Source organism: Lissotriton vulgaris, chromosome 5 (genome assembly GCF_964263255.1).
Source record: "Lissotriton vulgaris chromosome 5, aLisVul1.2, whole genome shotgun sequence".
Classification (NCBI taxonomy): Eukaryota; Metazoa; Chordata; class Amphibia; order Caudata; family Salamandridae; genus Lissotriton; species Lissotriton vulgaris.
In genome coordinates, this window is record NC_141693.1 from 1,365,377,748 (window position 1) to 1,365,395,267 (window position 17,520).

Here is a 17,520-nt window from a genome sequence, read left to right on the forward strand (position 1 = left end):
AGTCTGAACAACGTTTTAAAACATGGGGGATTCGCCTAAAAATACAGGAAAAAACAGGATACCCAGAACCACTAAGCCAAGCACAAAAAGAGAGACTCGACTGCCTCGAAAACAAACAAAATTCAGAGAAAAGCACACGCATCCTGAAAGGGGCCAGAAGCATTTCAGTCTCCAAGACCGACATATACCCACTGAGCGCAAGGAAAGCCCAAGGACCAATCCGAGACGAGGATTGGTACTGGGTAGCAAGGACCATCAATACAAGGCCTGAGAAGAACTGACAAAGCTCGCAACAAACCAATCCAAAAAACCATCAATTAAGAATTTGTTCCTGGAACATAAATGGCTTAGGAAATAAAGCAGACGACGCTCAGCTTCTACTATACCTCCAGAATTTTGATATAATTGCCCTTCAAGAGACCTGGTCGGATGAGCCGTACCAAATACAGGGCTTTAAAGCATACCACACACCAGCTTCAAGAAATGCTAAATATGGCCATTCAAAAGGTGGCCAAACAACATACACCTCAATAAAGAGCATAAATGAAATGAAGAGTAAAGACGCCACACAGTCAGGTAACAACAGCTTAAAAACAATAGAGCTGGAACTAGGGGGAAAAGATCAAAATCAAAAGCTAATACTGCTAAACGTATATGTTCACCCCCGGGAAAAAAAAGCTGGGATTAAACTACTAATTGCAGAAGTAACAAAGATACTGTCAGAGGAGTCAACAACCAACCTCTTAGTAACAGGGGACTTTAATATGTACTTAGGTGGGCCCCAGCTAAGGGACTCATTCCTAGAAGAACATTTTAACATATGGGGAATCCCCCAACAGGTGGCCAGCAAATGGGGAAAACAAAGCAGATTGTCAAGAGAAAGCCTGAAAGATTGATTTGGAACATCTCAACCTTGTAGCTCTAAACGGCCGTTTCATAAACGACATCCCATCGGCAGCCACTTTTCACAACACAATGGCAAGCTCGACAATAGACCTCACATTCTCATCTCTAAAACTGTTTGGCAAAATTCGGGATTTTCGAATAGGAACAACCGCAGCCAGCGACCACCTACCGCAAGAGATCACTCTTGACACCTATGGGGCCGCGGCCATCTTACCAGTAGCTAATGTGGGACTATCATACTTGGTTATACAAAAAAGGATAAAATGCAAAACGCACAACTTAGAAGGCTTCGAAAAAGAAGCGAAAAAACTGTGGGAAAAAAGCATAGAGTCCCGGACAGATAATCTAAACCGATGGGAATCATTCACTGGCAGCCTTGGAACTGCCCAAACAAGCTCAAAAACAGCCTTTAAAAACTTGGAAAATCAAAACCAACCAAGTTCCAAAAAGAGATCTCGCAACAAGGAAGAGGAAGACAAGAAAATAAAACGGAACACCAATTTAAAGATTCACAAGAAAAACATCAACAAACTACTGAGGCAACTACACCGAGAAGGCCCAAACAAAGAAGTCCAAAAGGAACTGCAAAAACAAAAATCCATCAAGAAGAAATTAATCTGGAACCTGAAAAGGGAGGCAGAGGATGACCTATGGGCAAAGCTGCTCCATGATGCAAAAGGAATTAACACCAGTGGAAGATTCTGGAAGACAGTGAATGACCTCCAGGATACCAGAAAACCCAGCATAAACGCACACATCACTGAAGAAGCCTGGTCTGAATTTCTATGGCTCCATTTCAATACAACAACAAATAACTCTGCCAAGAAGTCATCAGAACTCAATAGAAAAACTTCAGACTGCATACAACAAACAGAGTCAACTTCAAAGTGCTTCACAGAAAAACAAATCATAAGCAGGATAGCAAAAGGGAAGACAGAGGGGGCGCCAGGCCCCAACGGAATTCCTCCCATTTTGTACAAACGAAATTCGGAATATTGGGCAGCAGCCCTATTGCCACTATTCAAACAGATTTCCGAAACGGGAACGATTCCCGACTCATGGAAAGGCTCAATAATAGCTCCCATTCATAAGAAAGGCAGCAAAAATGAACCAAAAAATTATAGACTTGTTGCTCTAATTGACAATGAGGCCAAATACTATGCTGGCCTATTACTAGAGGAGCTCACAGAATGGGTAAATGAAAACGCAGTAATCCCCATCACCCAAACAGGCTTTCGGAAAAAACTAGGAACAATGACAAACATTATGGCCCTAACTCTGCTAATTGAATCCGCCAAACTCGCCAGTTCACCCCTCTATATATGCTTCATTGACTTCACCTCCGCTTTCGATAACATCAGCAGAAACTTACTATGGGAGAAGCTTGCCAACAGGAAAATGCCGACAACTTTACTATCACAACTGGTGCTATTACACACGGACAAATGGGGACAAATCAAGCTAGGCTCAGGAGACTGCCTGTCAAGAAAAGTACAGACGACCAAGGGCCTCAAACAAGGGTGCGTTCTAGCCCCGACCCTCTTCAATATTTTTATGTCGGATCTTTCTCCAATGCTAGACGAATGCAATCCTCACGCCCCAAAACTAGGAGGACTTATAGTCTCAAACTTGATGTACGCCGATGATATCGTGCTCATTAGCCGGACGCCGATAGGGCTACCACACCTAATCAACACAACATACACCCACGCAGCCACGAATGGCCTCAGCATAAACCTCTCCAAAACAAAAGCCATGAGAGTAAATGGGAAGCCGGCCACATCCAAATTTCTCTGGCAAATGGGAGGCCTAACAGTGGAAACCGTGGACGAGTACAAATACCTGGGTGTAATTGTTGACAGTAAAGGGACATTCCTCCCTCAGAAGGAAGCAATATCAAGGAGAGGTACCACAATATCAGCTGCACTGAGAAACCTTAAAAAGAAAGTATCTGGCTGCAGTTTCACTCCACTCCTACAAATAATCCAAGCAAAACTAACACCGGCTATTACCTATGGAAGTGAATGTCTCAGAGGAAGGGACGCACAGATACTGAACAAAACAACAGCCAGGGCAATGCAAATGTTATTTAATCTGCCCAAATACACTTCACAAGCACAGATCAGACTCGAATTTGGCCTGAGAAACCAAGTAACAGAAAGAATGGGGGTCTATGCCAAAAGTTGGCACAAAATACGAGGAGCCGATGCCTCATCCATGGATTATCATCTCTGGAACGAGCTATCAGGGAGAAACACAAGCGCTGCCGCAAATGATCTAAAGCACTCCATAGAAACTTTGGAGCTACAAGAAGCCTGGAAGAGCAACATCTCACATAATTTGTTCAAACAACTAGCAAATAGATCTGTAAGGACCAAGTCTCTAATAGAGGACAACGCTGCATTAACGAAAAGGGCACACGGCTGGATCGTCATCCAAAACTACACCAGCAGCTCATGCCAAAGCTACTTAGGAGCCGGTTTTACACGGTCTACAAAGGAGAAATTCATACAACTAAGGCTGGGCATCCTCCCATCTCAAATCCATCTTCCCCCGTGGAAACGGCCACAAATGCCATCAAGTTGCAGATTATGTGGGGACACAAAAGAGGATATCCTTCACTTAATATGCATCTGCAAAGGTCTGGACAAGGAGCGCAGACAACATCTAAAGCCAACCCTAAAGAAACTGGGAATAAGGACATGCCGGCAGGCAGTCAATGCATGCTTTGATGGAAAAAACATCCAATTAGCAAGTCATCTGGTAAAATTCCTGGAAAAAGCTGGTAAGAAGCAGAATGACAGAAGGGAGAGCCCGGAAGACACTAATCCACACAACATTTAACTCCGACTACCGTCCCATCAAGCCGCTACCACAAACTCAAGCCACAATTACCACGGATGGATTAGGAACCCCAAAGAATCTGTAAAGGCTGCAGGGAGTCTGCGAGCTTGCCTTTTATTCTTTATTCTCTTCCTGTTTACAAAATGACTTAGCATTTAGATAACCGAAAGCCTAATCGTCTTCCAACATATATTTTTTTGCTCAAGTAAGCTCTTAGAACATTTTAAAGTTTATCTAACTGAAATGTTTGATAGTCATATTTTACTAGACAAAAGTTTTAATTTAAGTTCATTTACATGTAAATATGCTGATTGCAATGGTTTTAATTAACTGAGCAATAAATAATTATTCTATTCTATTCTATTCTATTCTATTCTATTCTATTCTTGAAGTTGACACCAGAGGATACAAATAGCCTGACCCCATAACAAGACTAGCACACTACGTGGCTGGGCCACACACGATCACAGATGCATTGATCGTAGTGAAATCTTTGTTTTTTGTTCGAATTTGTTTTAGAAATTTTCTGTCAAAGCAGCCAAGGTCACTAAGCTCGAAGTGAACATGATTTTTGTTCGAAAGGAATTTGCTCTAAATATATCAAACACATATGCGTGTAAATGTTTTGTTTTCTCTGTACATTTACTTCCTGTCATTTCTTTCTGTGGTCAGCACAGGATATAATCCTTCCACTATCATGGCCTGTCTCCATTGTTTCATTTGACTATCTTGAGTTTCTCGAGGAAACCTAGGATAAAATTTACTCATGTTACTGTTACTCCGTGATCTGTCTCGTTCAAATGCCTCAGTCTCCCATTCTTCTAAATCTTCATACTGGGTCAGTCTTGGTCTTGGTTCTAATTAATTCGTGCAAGTTGGTAAATTGTGTAAAATTCTCCCATTAAATGTTCAGTCTCATGTCATTTTTATTTTCTCTCCATACATTTTGGTTAGATTCCCTCTAATATATTGCTTGTTAGCAAATCCTAAAAATCTTCTGTCTGGACGAGTCCCTATTAGAGTTGGATCATGTCTCCACATACAAAACCCACTGTCTATTAACAACGAAACTTCTATTTTGGCAATTACTTGTTTGTTTACTTCTACATTAATGCTTCTCCAATACCAGCTCGTCTTCTATTCTGGTGAACAATAAACGTTTGGTTTACTGTTTTTCTTTAACGAATGCTTGCGCGTTTTTTCTGTGACGTCAGTTTTGCTCCTCCTGACTCATCCCTCCCTTACAATTTTACCTCGGCTACCCGCCCGCTGTTTTCACTAATCCCAGCGCGCCTTTCAGTGACGTTAGTGCAGCACCCGCAAATTACCCCTCCTTTGCAGGGTAATGCGAAACTCAATTTCTTTCAATTTTACTTACGTATTTCATTAATTAACAACATAGAAACATTCGCTACTGTGCCTGATTGACTAATTCAAAGGAAAGTCAATTTCTTCTGCCGCAAGTAAAACTTTCCGTTTACCCTTCACACACTACGAGTAAAACCTTTTCCGCTTACTCTTCACTCAAGCATCAAAGAACCTGCTACTACTTCAATATTACCCTTTTTAGGTGATATAAGACCAAAGTTTCACCAGCGAACTCCTTTGCTACCAGACACTCTCACTTTTTATACAAGAAAATATTCCCTAGTTAATGCTTTAAGTCCTACCTAACTTTCCATTCTTTGTCATCAAAGCTAGTAACCTCACTGCAGTGTGGCTTCCATTTACCACCCGCTATTCAACATACCCGGGGATTTCTGGACAACATAAAACAATACATACAGGTTTTGGTTAATACATAAATCAATATTCAAATACACAACTAACTACCTATCTTAACTAAAACCTAACCATAACTCTGCTACCAAGAAATGCTGATCCCGCGGGATTACTAGCTTGGGTTTATTTCTAAAATACCATACTCACCTGGGCTCATAAAACATTCATACAGTAAGCTGGCAATCTTACGTTGGCGATCAGGACTTATATTTACCTTATAGTGAATTACACCTGTACTTCAATTCTTACCAAATACCTTAGTTCTCAGTTTCCTCTGGTCGATAGGTCAGGTTGTAAACATAATAGGTATAAATGACATTTACATTTATTAGAATAACCACAGACTCTGGAGAGTTTAAAAACTATCTATGCAATAATTCTGTGAGTCAGATACCAATACATTTCATACACCAAATTTTTTGAGGAGAAATAATGATCTAGGTAAAGACATAAAGACTTAGTAAAATCTCATAACGTTGGTATCTGGGATGGGTGGAAAAGGGAAACGGTATTAGGACATACCACACAGATTTATATTTACCTAGAATGGTGTGAGGACCAACCCCTGGCCAAGGAGCTGGACAGGGACTCCTTAGTAGTCAGGAGCCAACAGTTCAGGACAGGTTCAGGACAGGTAACCTCTTCTAAGTGCAGCGCCAGCGTTACACCCTCTCTGGTGCCTCTCTCATTTATTCTTCCCCTTCTGGATGGACAGATTTTTCTCCCTCAGCGATCTCTCTGGCTCTTCTTTCTCTCAGTCTCTCCTTTCTCAAGTTTTCTGTCGGAGTGCTCGAGCAGCCTCTCTGACCTCCGTGGCCTCCTCCGTCTTCTGCAGCAATGATGCGTCGGTGACAGGTCGGTGACAAGTCTGACAATCTAACTGACTGAGCCTACCTTAGTTATACTATTCTCAGTGTATGTACCACCCCCAAATGTTTCAATATTCGTGAATCCACTACTGGTGATGGACAATGGGATGGGGAGAGGACATCACACCATACTAATGTAATGTCAATTTTCTTAGGTTCATTGTTCTATGTTCCCTCCCCTTACTTATTTTCCCGAGCTTTAATTCCCACCCGCATTTTACATTGGGATTTTAACATTGTATGCGAAATTTGTTTTTTCTTCTTCTCCTCTTTGGGTCAAGAGGTGCTGTTCCCAGGCGCATCTTCAGGTCAACTGTATTTGGCAGAGTTTCAATGTCACTCCATGAAGTTTTACAAAGTCCAATGCGCTTGCACGCGCCTCGGTAGGATGGCGCTCTCAGTCACCCTCCAGGCCCAAATACGAACAAATAACAAAGTCAAAGAAATTTTTTTTAGAATATGAATATAAATGAATACACTGTATACCACTTATTAGTACTCTAATTCCCTTGATTTATTTAGCTATTGCATTAGCAGTTTAGCAAGACAAGTAAGGTTTAGTTTTAAGCGTAGCAGGTGAATTAGCATGTGCGATTCAAAGCGGCCATTTTAATACTACTGTGCAGCTGCAAAGATTTCCCACCAAAGCGAAAGACGTCATACTACGTAGATTCAGCAGACGCATGTGCAGAAGAGTTCCCTCATTTTCAGCAGACATTTTTAGTCACTCGGGTTACTTGTTAGTAAAGCACTTTTATAAGCTTCCCCTAGATAAAGTAAATGTCATGTAATGCAATTATTAGTATTTACAAAACATGTTGGTTACATTATTACATATTATTCGAGAGGATTGAATCCAAACAAGTTTCTTACGCACGAAACCTTGCTCCATCAATAGTAAGATGAACTTTGTTAGGTTGTTTGAGTGAACTATGGGCACCAAAGCCACAACATACAGGAGCACACATTGACAACGCAGATAGGTCTGTATTTTTGTTAGGGAACATGTTTGGTAATAGTTGTGTGCTAGCTCCAGGTGTACTGGAAAGAAAATACCCCTTTACTGACTGTTTTAGCAGCCTTAAGCTGTACTCTCAAAGTATTCATAAAAAGGGGTATATTCTATGGCTTACTAGAATGATACAGTGCTAGTTCAGCCCTATTACTTCACATCCAAGCACTGAATGTGAGAGTATTTTCTCTATAATCCCATATAACCCTAAAAAAATTATGGTTTTGGGATATACCATTCTCCTGTTGCCTTTCATGATGTTCTTTGCCTTTCTAACTGTGCAAACTTTACACTAGACTCATTTGATTTATATTTAGTGTTTCCGAGTTTTCCATTGGAGGCCGAGTCTATATCGGTCCTGTTGTTGAGCCATACTCAGTTCTGGCTGCTTGCTTTCTTGGAGAGGTTGGAGACCGTACGTTGATCCTCTAACATTATTTGATTTTGATTTACGATTGAGACATAAACTTGATTGTTACTGGTGAACTAACCACTTTTTGCTTTCTGTAATGATCCTAATTTTGAATAAACCGATAACTTTTACCTTGGGAATCAGTGTAGTGTAAGTTTATTTGATTAGCGTCAACTCAGTTTTAGAAAACTCAAATAGTCCTGATCTTGTGTTTCAATCTTGAATTATTTTAATTGGAGCATCACTGTGAGGACTTGAGTGCACTCTTGGCATGTTTCGCCTCACAGAGAGATATTTGTGTTGCGTTTTGTTTTCTCTCAATTAAACTTACTTAAACTGCAATATTTGTAATTATTTTTATAGATTTTCAGTAGTTTTACACTGGTGTAAATATGATGTAGCAAGAAACATTAAGCAATTAGCTTTTGGTATGTTTCATATAATGTGTTTTGCATAATGTTAATGTTTTATGAGAATAGTGGTATGTATAGTTATCAGTAAAACATATACTTTATTACATCCTTCTTTTAGGTAATTGAAGGACTTCGATGATACCTGCAAGCTAATTCTCAATACGATTTGGAGTGCTAGTGATCAATTCAAGATGCCGTACTTTGGATCTGAAGACGCTGTGAAGGAGCTAAAAAAATCTTTGTCCAATCCTAATATCCAGGCAGACTGGCTCAGATACAGAAATATCATTCTTAGAGTGATAAGGTATGGATCACTATGTGTCTTTGTCTGTTGACACCTGTTATTTTTATTTTGTCCGTCAGCTTAACAGAAAAGGTGTATAAAATATTAAAATATTTCCCCAGCGCAAGAAGAATGTTCTTCAGTTTCATGAACTTTCCCTCACAAAAATATGAGGAAAATCATTGATTTTAGCCAAAGAAGAATGTTTGCAGCACAGTCTGGGTAAAACATGTTTTGGGATATCCACGTCTGACCACCCTGGACTCCCGGGGTGTCCAATTTTCAGAAATGTCTGAATTTGGTAGGTGCCTCTCGGGGCCCGCCGGGTATGGGACAACATATCACAGCGACGCACATTGCCAGAAGGAGTTCATTTGCTAGGCAAAGTTTGATGGCTCCTCATTGCATTGTGGATTTTTCCTGTTGAGAGTAATAGGTCTAGCCACACAAGCGGTATACCGTTTTTATCGGTGTGTTAACACAAGTCGGTAGAACATTTTTTGTTTTCAATTGAATTTCTCACGATTCTTGGCTTCCAATTGTAAGCTAGTGTGCAAGAAAGTACACATTTTGCAAAATTTCCTCTGAAGCACTTGATATTATGGATAAGCCTGATTCAGAGATGTGGCCACCATTCCTAAACTCGGTACCTTCGACCCATTTTTCATTCATCAGATTTTACCATATACATTTATTCATGGTTGGTACCCAATGAAAAATCATAAGTTGCAGCTCAGTTACTGGCTCTGGGTATCGCATCATTTTGGACAATTGACCAACACTATATAGCCCTGTGACAAGAGTCTGACAGACATAACATTATATTACTTTTGCAAATCAGCTATCTGGACAAACATTTGCAGATGAAAACATTATCACCTATTACTATTATGTTCCTTGTTATTTTCATTGTTTTTTTAATTAACAATTAGTTTATTTAGGAAAACCATGAGCAAACTAAACAAATGGGAACCTGTTGAATTTGGAATTGTTTACTGTTCAAAGATGTATACATTTCCCAGTACTCTAGTGACTTTCACACCTGTTTCCACCACAAACCTCAAGTAGTGAGTAACCACAAATAAACTGAAAAACCGGCTACAACTTTAAAAATCGTGAACACCATGGTAACAAATTATTTTTGAACAACCATTCCTGTTCTTGAATGTTGGGAAGAGAAGGATCTTAGACCAGCAAATGCTGATTCAATGTTTCGGTAAAAATCCTACATTTTATTACAAAACATTTATTTCCTTATTTGTTTTTAAAAGAATTGCAAAGGACCAACACCTTGCTACATTTTGGTAATTTTTGTGGCTCCCTGCCAGGGAATCCACAAACCTTGGGTCCCTTTAGACCCCTCAACATGTGGGAAATGAATGATTCAGATTTGCCTGTGGAAAAAAAAGGTTATGAAGAAAGTACATCAAACATCAGAAAAACTGGGCTCAGTAATGGGGTTAATTAGGATCTGGATGTAATTTGCACACACATAAGCCGAAGCACCGAAAGAATGCAGTAATTTGGCAGGGGCTGCATACATAAGTTAATAATGGGAGAGAATAGAGGGACACAGGACAAATTTAACCCTTTAGTTTTGCTTTGTTTACCCTAAGTTGGCAGGGTCTGCCCAGACGTGGGTCCCTTGCTCACTTTGCCACTGGATTCAAGCTAGCATGGCTGATGATGGCTGATTAGCCAGAAACCGGGCCCAGGATTCTTGTTTCCGGTCCAGGGAAAACATGGCATGGCAGTTCGGGCTGGACTGTTCCCATGAGGCACAGGGTCAGACTGATTTGCATATGGCCATATCTGAACTGGGGTGGCAGTTTGAGCTAAAGAATGAGGATGAATTAAACCCAGATCAGTTGACTGGGGGTGAGTGCTTGCAATGTTTAACGCTCCGTCCATCATCCCCTTTGGTTTGCTTTGTTCGCCCTAAGTTGGCAGGGTATGCCCAGACGTGGGTCCCTTGCTCACTTTGCCACTGGATTCAAGCTAGCCTGGCTGATGACGGCTGATTAGCCAGAAACCAGCCCCAGGATGCTTGTTTCCGGTCCAGGGAAGACATGGCTCAGCAGTTCGGGCTGACTGTTCCCATGAGTCACAGGGTCAGACTGATTTGCATATGGCCATGTCTGAACTGGGGTGGCGGAGTGAGCTAAAGAATGATGATGGATTAAACCCAGATCAGTTGACTGGGGGTGAGTGCTTGCAATGTTCAACACTCCGTCCATCATCCCTTTTGGTTTCAAATTTAACCCTGTGCCAGGCTTTAATTCCCTCAAGTCCAATCTTACAATAGAGAATTTATAGACAAAGCAATTCTAGACTATATAGAACACTTGTGAATAACTCCCTAGACGTTCTCCTAATACTTTCGGACCAATCGGAACAGGATGTGACGAAAATGGGATTTGCAGAGAGGTTAGAAGCAAAAATGGCAGCTAGATAGACTGCTATATCGGCGTGACAGCGAGTCGTATAATTTAAGTATTTCTGTAGAATATATTATAGGACAGATAGATAAAATTGATAAGGGATCACACTCGAACGGCCTGAGATGTGGTTCCAGTAAAGTAACTTTTAAACACATAGTAGCTAAATGTCGTATTAAGCTAAATTTTGGTCCAGAATAGTCTCAACTCGTTAGCTGGTACTCGGCCTCCTTATAGTGCAAAATTGGACAACATTTATCCTTAACATTATGCAGAGCTGGGATGACAATAAAGGAATGAGCATGTTGCGACTAGTTCTTTTGTGGCCTGTTACTTGCAGCTCCACCTATATCTGAATGGTTGAGACGAATGGTCATCTACGCAATAGCAAAAGAATCAGTCTACAAATCACGGCGCTATCCTCCAAAACATCAGAAAGTCTGGGGAGCATTGTGGAATCATTTTGGTACTGTGAAAGCCATTCTCCTCTCATGATCATATGGGGTCCGTCAGTCCTATTTGATGAATTGGTATTTGTTTTACTGATATTAAAATGCCAATAAACAATTGGTGCAAAAAAGAGGAGCAGTGCATAAATTACAGACACCCTGCTTGATCTTATTGGGCTCAAAGTGATCAGGAAAGAAAAATTACCTGTTGAGCCCCTGGAGGAAAGATTTAAACCTGTCTCTTATTCTACTTCTAAAACCAACCTCTCTATGAGGGAGTTGTGGTTGATGGTGTCAAAGGCCACAAACGTGTTGAGTAATATGAGCCCCCCTCCACCTCAACCATCATCTTCAATTCGAAGGTCATCCAAAGTCCAGAGAATGACCAATTCGATGTATCTGTGTTGCAAAAATTCTGCTTGATGGGTATCCAACATCAAGTTGCTGCCCCCATATTGTTTATGATGGACCACAGCCATCTTTTCCATCTATTTAGAGATGTATGGGTGTCACGAAATTAGTCTTTGGGGGGGGGGGGTAGGGGGGGGGGGACACATGTCGTTCATGGTAGGTACTGCCTTTTGAGTGGGGCTTAATAAAGGCCGTTTCCTAGGCTGGTGACTCCTGTTGACATGTTTGTATACAGCAGTGAAGTATTTTGCAGATAAAGGTCATAACTGCTTCAAAATGGTAGTTAGACAGGAGTCCAGCATAGAGCCAGACATGGTACGGGATGCGACCAGTTTCGGTAATTCAACCTACTAAAGTCAATATTTATTTCAAGAAAACGTCATTGGGAAGAGTAAAGCTCAGGAGTATAGAGAATGAACTCTTATATAATTGCGTAACATGTTCTCGGCTTCACCTTGGAAAGTGTCTGAGAACTTGCTATGCAGTTCTTCAAATGAGTAACCTCATGTGTAATTGCCTTTTGGAAGAGTAGAACCGAAATAATTTGCAATCAATTTCTTTTGGTGTTGGATGTTTTGATATACATTCCGGAAAATATGCCCTTTTAGTAACATTAATCAGCTCCTTATATTCCTTTGCCTTAGATAGGCACTCGTGCTATCCAGGTCATAGGACTTCCTCATTTATCCTTTTTCCCTCACATCCTGATTTTTCTCTCAGAAGTGCAGATGAAAAGTACCCATTTGTACTTTGCTGAGGTTGTCTAAATGTTCAGACCTTTTTGTCTAGGGGAACATGTACGAGAGCATTGATTATATCATAATTGATTATTTTCAATTTATAGTTGGTGGAGGCCTAGAAGGGTAGCTCTTTTCTCTTAGTCAAGTCATGACTGGCCTTGTAGAAAAGCTAGATCAATGGACATCTAGTTCAAGTCTTTGACTTCGCATTTGTTACCTTTTTATGTTTATGACCTTTCATAAAAATACTGAAAGGAATGCTATTATCGATCCACATAAGAGGAAGGAGGTCATTTTCTAATACAAAGTCTCTTGAGGAAGTGTGATCAATAAGAGACCGACCTAATTAGCAGGATTAGCACATACTTGCATATTACAAACCGTCATGGCTCCTGAAAAAGGGTGTGTGACAACCTTGGTTGAAGGCTATAAATCGATGCTTGCAAACGTTTTAGAACCGCAACCCAATTTTTACAACAACAAACATTTGTGACCCACCTGGGTTGGGTGGACATGAGGCGGGCATTTTTTAAATATAAATAAAGCACCGTGTGGTAGCGCACTGTCACAGACAGTATGTTTTCCATTAAATGGCCACTAAATTTGCACAAAATGTTTGTGATAGAACTATATTGCACACAAATGATAATGTGTGGAAATCGAGATTGAGTGAATACTTATCATTGTGCATCACTTAGTAAAGTGTTTCTAATTTTTTTATCTTATTAAAATCCTTGTTTTAATCACAATTCAGAAAAACAAAACCAATATGCTTCATTTTTGCTTTCCTAACTGCTGAACGTGTATAGTTTATTTACAGATATTTATACTTTGTGTGTTACAAATAAATTACAGCCTTTCCTTTCACGCTTCCTGTACCCCAGCAGGATTGCCACTTAGTTCACTGTACTTTTCTTTCTCTGACTGCAAAGTGAGTGGCGTTTGTAAACCCCAATCCCCATTAAACAAAATATATGCAGCAGTTTGTCAGAAGACATTGCCTAACACTTGACCTCTGTCTTTGAAGCATAGCAAATATGACCAGATGAATACAGAATTTAAAGGCATCTTTATTTTTTGCTTGGAATTTGGCAACCTGCCAAAAATTGGCTTGCGACCAACCTGAATCGGTTGTAACCCACAGTTTGGGACACAGTGCTTTAAATAGAGATTAAGACATGCTAAAAGCACACTAAGCCTGAGAAGAATGTATTGCTGTATAGCATCTGCTATGGGTCAAGCCCTACTCCAGTGTTAGTTGTCTCCTTTTCAGAATATATTGACATAGCTAGTCTCCAGCTCTCCCTTTGTTAAAGTGTAATTTATTTTCTCTTACTTGAATGACTCTCCTTGCGTGACCTGCACTTTCCGCAGCTAAAAGGTTTAACTAATTAGCCACTCTTATTTTCTTTCTTAATGGTCCAGTATTGTGGCCTGGGGTAGGTTATCTGACTGCACATGTCCGGCTTAGGTTTACCTCCTTTAGGAAGTTGGAGTGATCTAGGTTATGAGCCACCATTCTGTCTTTGTGGTTACCAGCTTTTACGCGCCGGCATTATGCAGTTCTGCACTTCTTCTTCTACTCAAAAGTGAAGCAACAATGAATTTACTCCAGTTTTTCATCCTAGAGGAACTGGTGATGTGATCACTGGCACAGTTGGGTCTTGCTTTTAGTGCATGCATTGTAAAACATTCTTGCACAGCCAACTAGGTCTGTGTTTATATGGAGAAATATTGACACCATTTGTTAAAATTGTGCTGATCCTTGTCAATGCACAGAGATTCAACAGTCCTTTGTGAAGGTCTGCAGTATCAAGGAGCTTTTTTGCTGCCTACATATACTCCAGGAGCTCACATGGATTCTCCCGGCTTAGATTTATCTTGAGTTCCTGTCTGCTTGCTCCTCCTCCTTTTGAGTGTTTGAGGCCACAAAGTACTTTGAAGATTGATACTAAGAACAAAGCAGTCAATGTAAAAAACCGCTAATCAAAAACACATATGTCTCATCGTCTAGAATGTCTTTTGCACACTGATGCTATTTAGGCCCTAAGTATCTAAATTTTGGCATTAAGTGTTGTAATTGTGTTCTTTGAAGGCGAGGTCTGTGTCAGTAGTGAAATCAGAGTGATTTCTCATTGGCTGTCATCTGGGGAATTTTTGTGCGAGGCTTGCATCTGTAGTTTGGTTCTGTTGAGGAAGATGATGGCTTCTGTCTTAGAGGTGGTGAGCTTTAGGAAGATGCTTGACCTCCAGTTCTAGTTCAGATTTTTGTAAGTTGAAAACCATAAGCTGAGGAAACTGAGATATTTTTGTCGCTTAGATTTGAACTAACATGTTCAATGTCATGGTTTAAGGCGTCCGAGAGCATGGGTCTCTGATGTACCTCACATGAAATCAGGAGTGTTTGAGAATATTGAGCTTCCCTTCTGGGGAGTTGGTGGTGGTTTGTGAAGTATGTGTACCAGTGCATGACTGTTGGAGAAAACCATGTGCTTTGGTGAATGCTACAGAGAGGTTGAGTCGGACAGGAGGACGTTTTTGTCATTGATGAATAGGGTGTCGTTAGTACTGGTTTGAAGCCTTCTTGGTTCTTCTGCTCAATCGGAGTCTGCCGTTGGATGTTTTTTTTTCTAATGAAAGTTAATTCTGTGTTGAGGAGATAGTTGGTAAAATCATCTTTGTCCAGGATTGGTTTGGGGGTGACCGGCGTGGGGCGGTCCTCCTTAGAGGTGTTTGTTCACCCGATGCACTGAGTATGTTGAGGAGGCTTTGTGAAAACATTGCAAACACAAGGAGATGATGGACGGAGCGCTGAAACTTTTCAGACACTGACCCCCAGTCACAAATCTGGGTTGAACTCATCATCGTTCTTTAGCTCACTTTGCCGCCCCAGTTCAGACCCAACCATATGCAAATCAGTCTTGACCCTGTTCCACATGGGAACAGTCCAGCCCAAAGTGCCAAGCCAGGCCTTCCCTGGACCGGAAACAAGCATCCTGGTACTGGTTTCGGGGTAACACCCTTCATCAGCCAGGCTAGCAGTGAGTGTCTGCTTTGCTCGCCCTAAGTTGGCAGGTAATGGCCAGATCTGGGTACCTTGCTCACTTTGCCACTGGATTCAAGGTAGCCTGGTTGATGAGGGGTGTTACCTCAGTTTGGACCCACCTGTATGCAAATCAGTCTTGACACTGCTCCAATAGGAACAGTCCAGCCTAAACTGCCAAGCCAGGGCCTCCCTAAAACGAAACACAAGGAACCAAAGACTGTTTTCGCCCTATTTCTGATCTAATCACCCGGGTACAGCTTGGTCCCAGAGACGGTATGCACAGGAACTACATCTGGGCATACCCGTCTTATTTAAAGGGCCAATCAAACACCATTTTGTAGTTGTGATTTAAAGGTCTATTTTAAGATGTGTTTCAAGGAATACCATTACTAGTTTATCCACTTGAAAGATAGTAAAGTTTCAACCTTCAATGTGTTATTCCGCGGGTCATCATGAGGCTAGTTATCAGGTTAAAATTCATCTGAGAAGGATGCTGGGAGAGTGTACAAATTGGAGCCCAAACAAATCACTTAAAAAATGCTCTGTAAATAAATTTTGTAGTGAAAATAATGCGTAATATTCCCCCAGAGGAAAAACTGTAAGAACATGTCATCGCTGAAAGAATATATGACCAAGTCATGCTGTTTAGGAAGTAATGATGGCCAATGCTTATAGAATCACTAGCGGCACTGGCATGCACATTTACTGGCAGTTATATTTTTAATAAGCCTCTTTTTGTGCATTTGTAAAATATTGAAACTCTAAAACAGCGAATGGGTGAGAAAACATCATAGCAAAACGGAAGTCTAGCTAGATGCCTCAAGGCTAAATAAATAATATATTGTAGATTTTGTTATTGATAGCATTCAATATTGGTGTGTGGTCTGCTTCTAGAAGAAAGAAGTACATGCACTTAGGTTTCTGCTTAGAATCACACAGGTACTGTCAAATGATGAGACTTGAATTTAGAACATCATCAACATTGTGCGTGCAAACAGTGTATGCATATGCCCTCCTTATAAATGCATTATTAATTACAAATATTTAGCCTTTTCCCATTTTAGGTACATGACTCAGGGAGTTGATGTATCCAGTGTCTTCATGGAGATGGTAAAAGCCAGCGCAACAGTGGACATTGTTCAGAAGAAGCTGGTTTACTTGTACATGTGCACTTATGCTGCTCTGAAACCAGACTTGGCACTGTTGGCCATCAACACCCTATGCAAAGACTGCTCTGACCCCAATCCGATGGTCCGTGGATTGGCGCTTCGAAGCATGTGCAGTCTCAGGTTTGTGATGTTTTAAATCTGCTATTCTTAAACACAGCTTTTACATGCACATCTGTATATTATTCTACTTTCCACTGTGGACCTGCCAGCCTGACGTGACGCAATGCCCGCGTTTTCTTTTTCTCTAATGTAGACATAGATCAGCTAGGAATTGTTTCTCTTTGAAAGGTGCACCTTCTCACTGTTTCTTGAAAACAGTTGTGAGAGGCTGTGTCCTCTAAATGTGCATAGATCTCTGTTCAGAAAAATAGAAGAATTTAAAGGAAAGATCAGGGTCGACCAATATCACGTAAAATGTGCAGGCCAGTACATTTTATTCAGTAGGTCAAGTTTATCTACGTTTGCCATCTGCACTGCATCGCAGCCCATTCCAAACCAATCTAATAAAATCTGATTGTCCATAAATACCACAACGATTGGTGCCCTCTCACTGATTGTATGGCTCTTTACCTTTCTTGTCTAAGAACTCGTAAGGAATAAGTTTAATATTTTGATTGGTATTTAGTTTCATAGTAGTAAAGAAAATAGATAATAAGGTACGAACGACATGCTGTTAAGCAGCAACAATTTCATACGACCATCCGTGCTTTGAAAGGAACCTACTAACGTTTGTATCAAAAAATATA

General features: G+C 40.7%; 1 protein-coding gene across 4 annotated transcripts in view; it reads left to right on the forward strand.

Moving 5' to 3' along the window:
- AP4B1 (adaptor related protein complex 4 subunit beta 1) overlaps positions 1–17,520 on the forward strand; it is a 286,861-nt gene that overhangs the window by 24,653 nt on the left and 244,688 nt on the right. For 2 of the 4 annotated variants that reach the window (XM_086923299.1, XM_086923302.1), the window contains exons 2-3: positions 8,357–8,542; positions 16,670–16,894. In XM_086923299.1, the coding sequence (XP_086779425.1) occupies positions 8,430–8,542; positions 16,670–16,894 (338 nt within the window). In that variant the 5' untranslated portion in view covers positions 8,357–8,429. Of the gene's footprint in view, positions 1–8,356; positions 8,543–16,653; positions 16,895–17,520 lie in introns of those variants that run through there. The other 2 variants (XM_086923300.1, XM_086923301.1) reach the window with 2 other exon arrangements.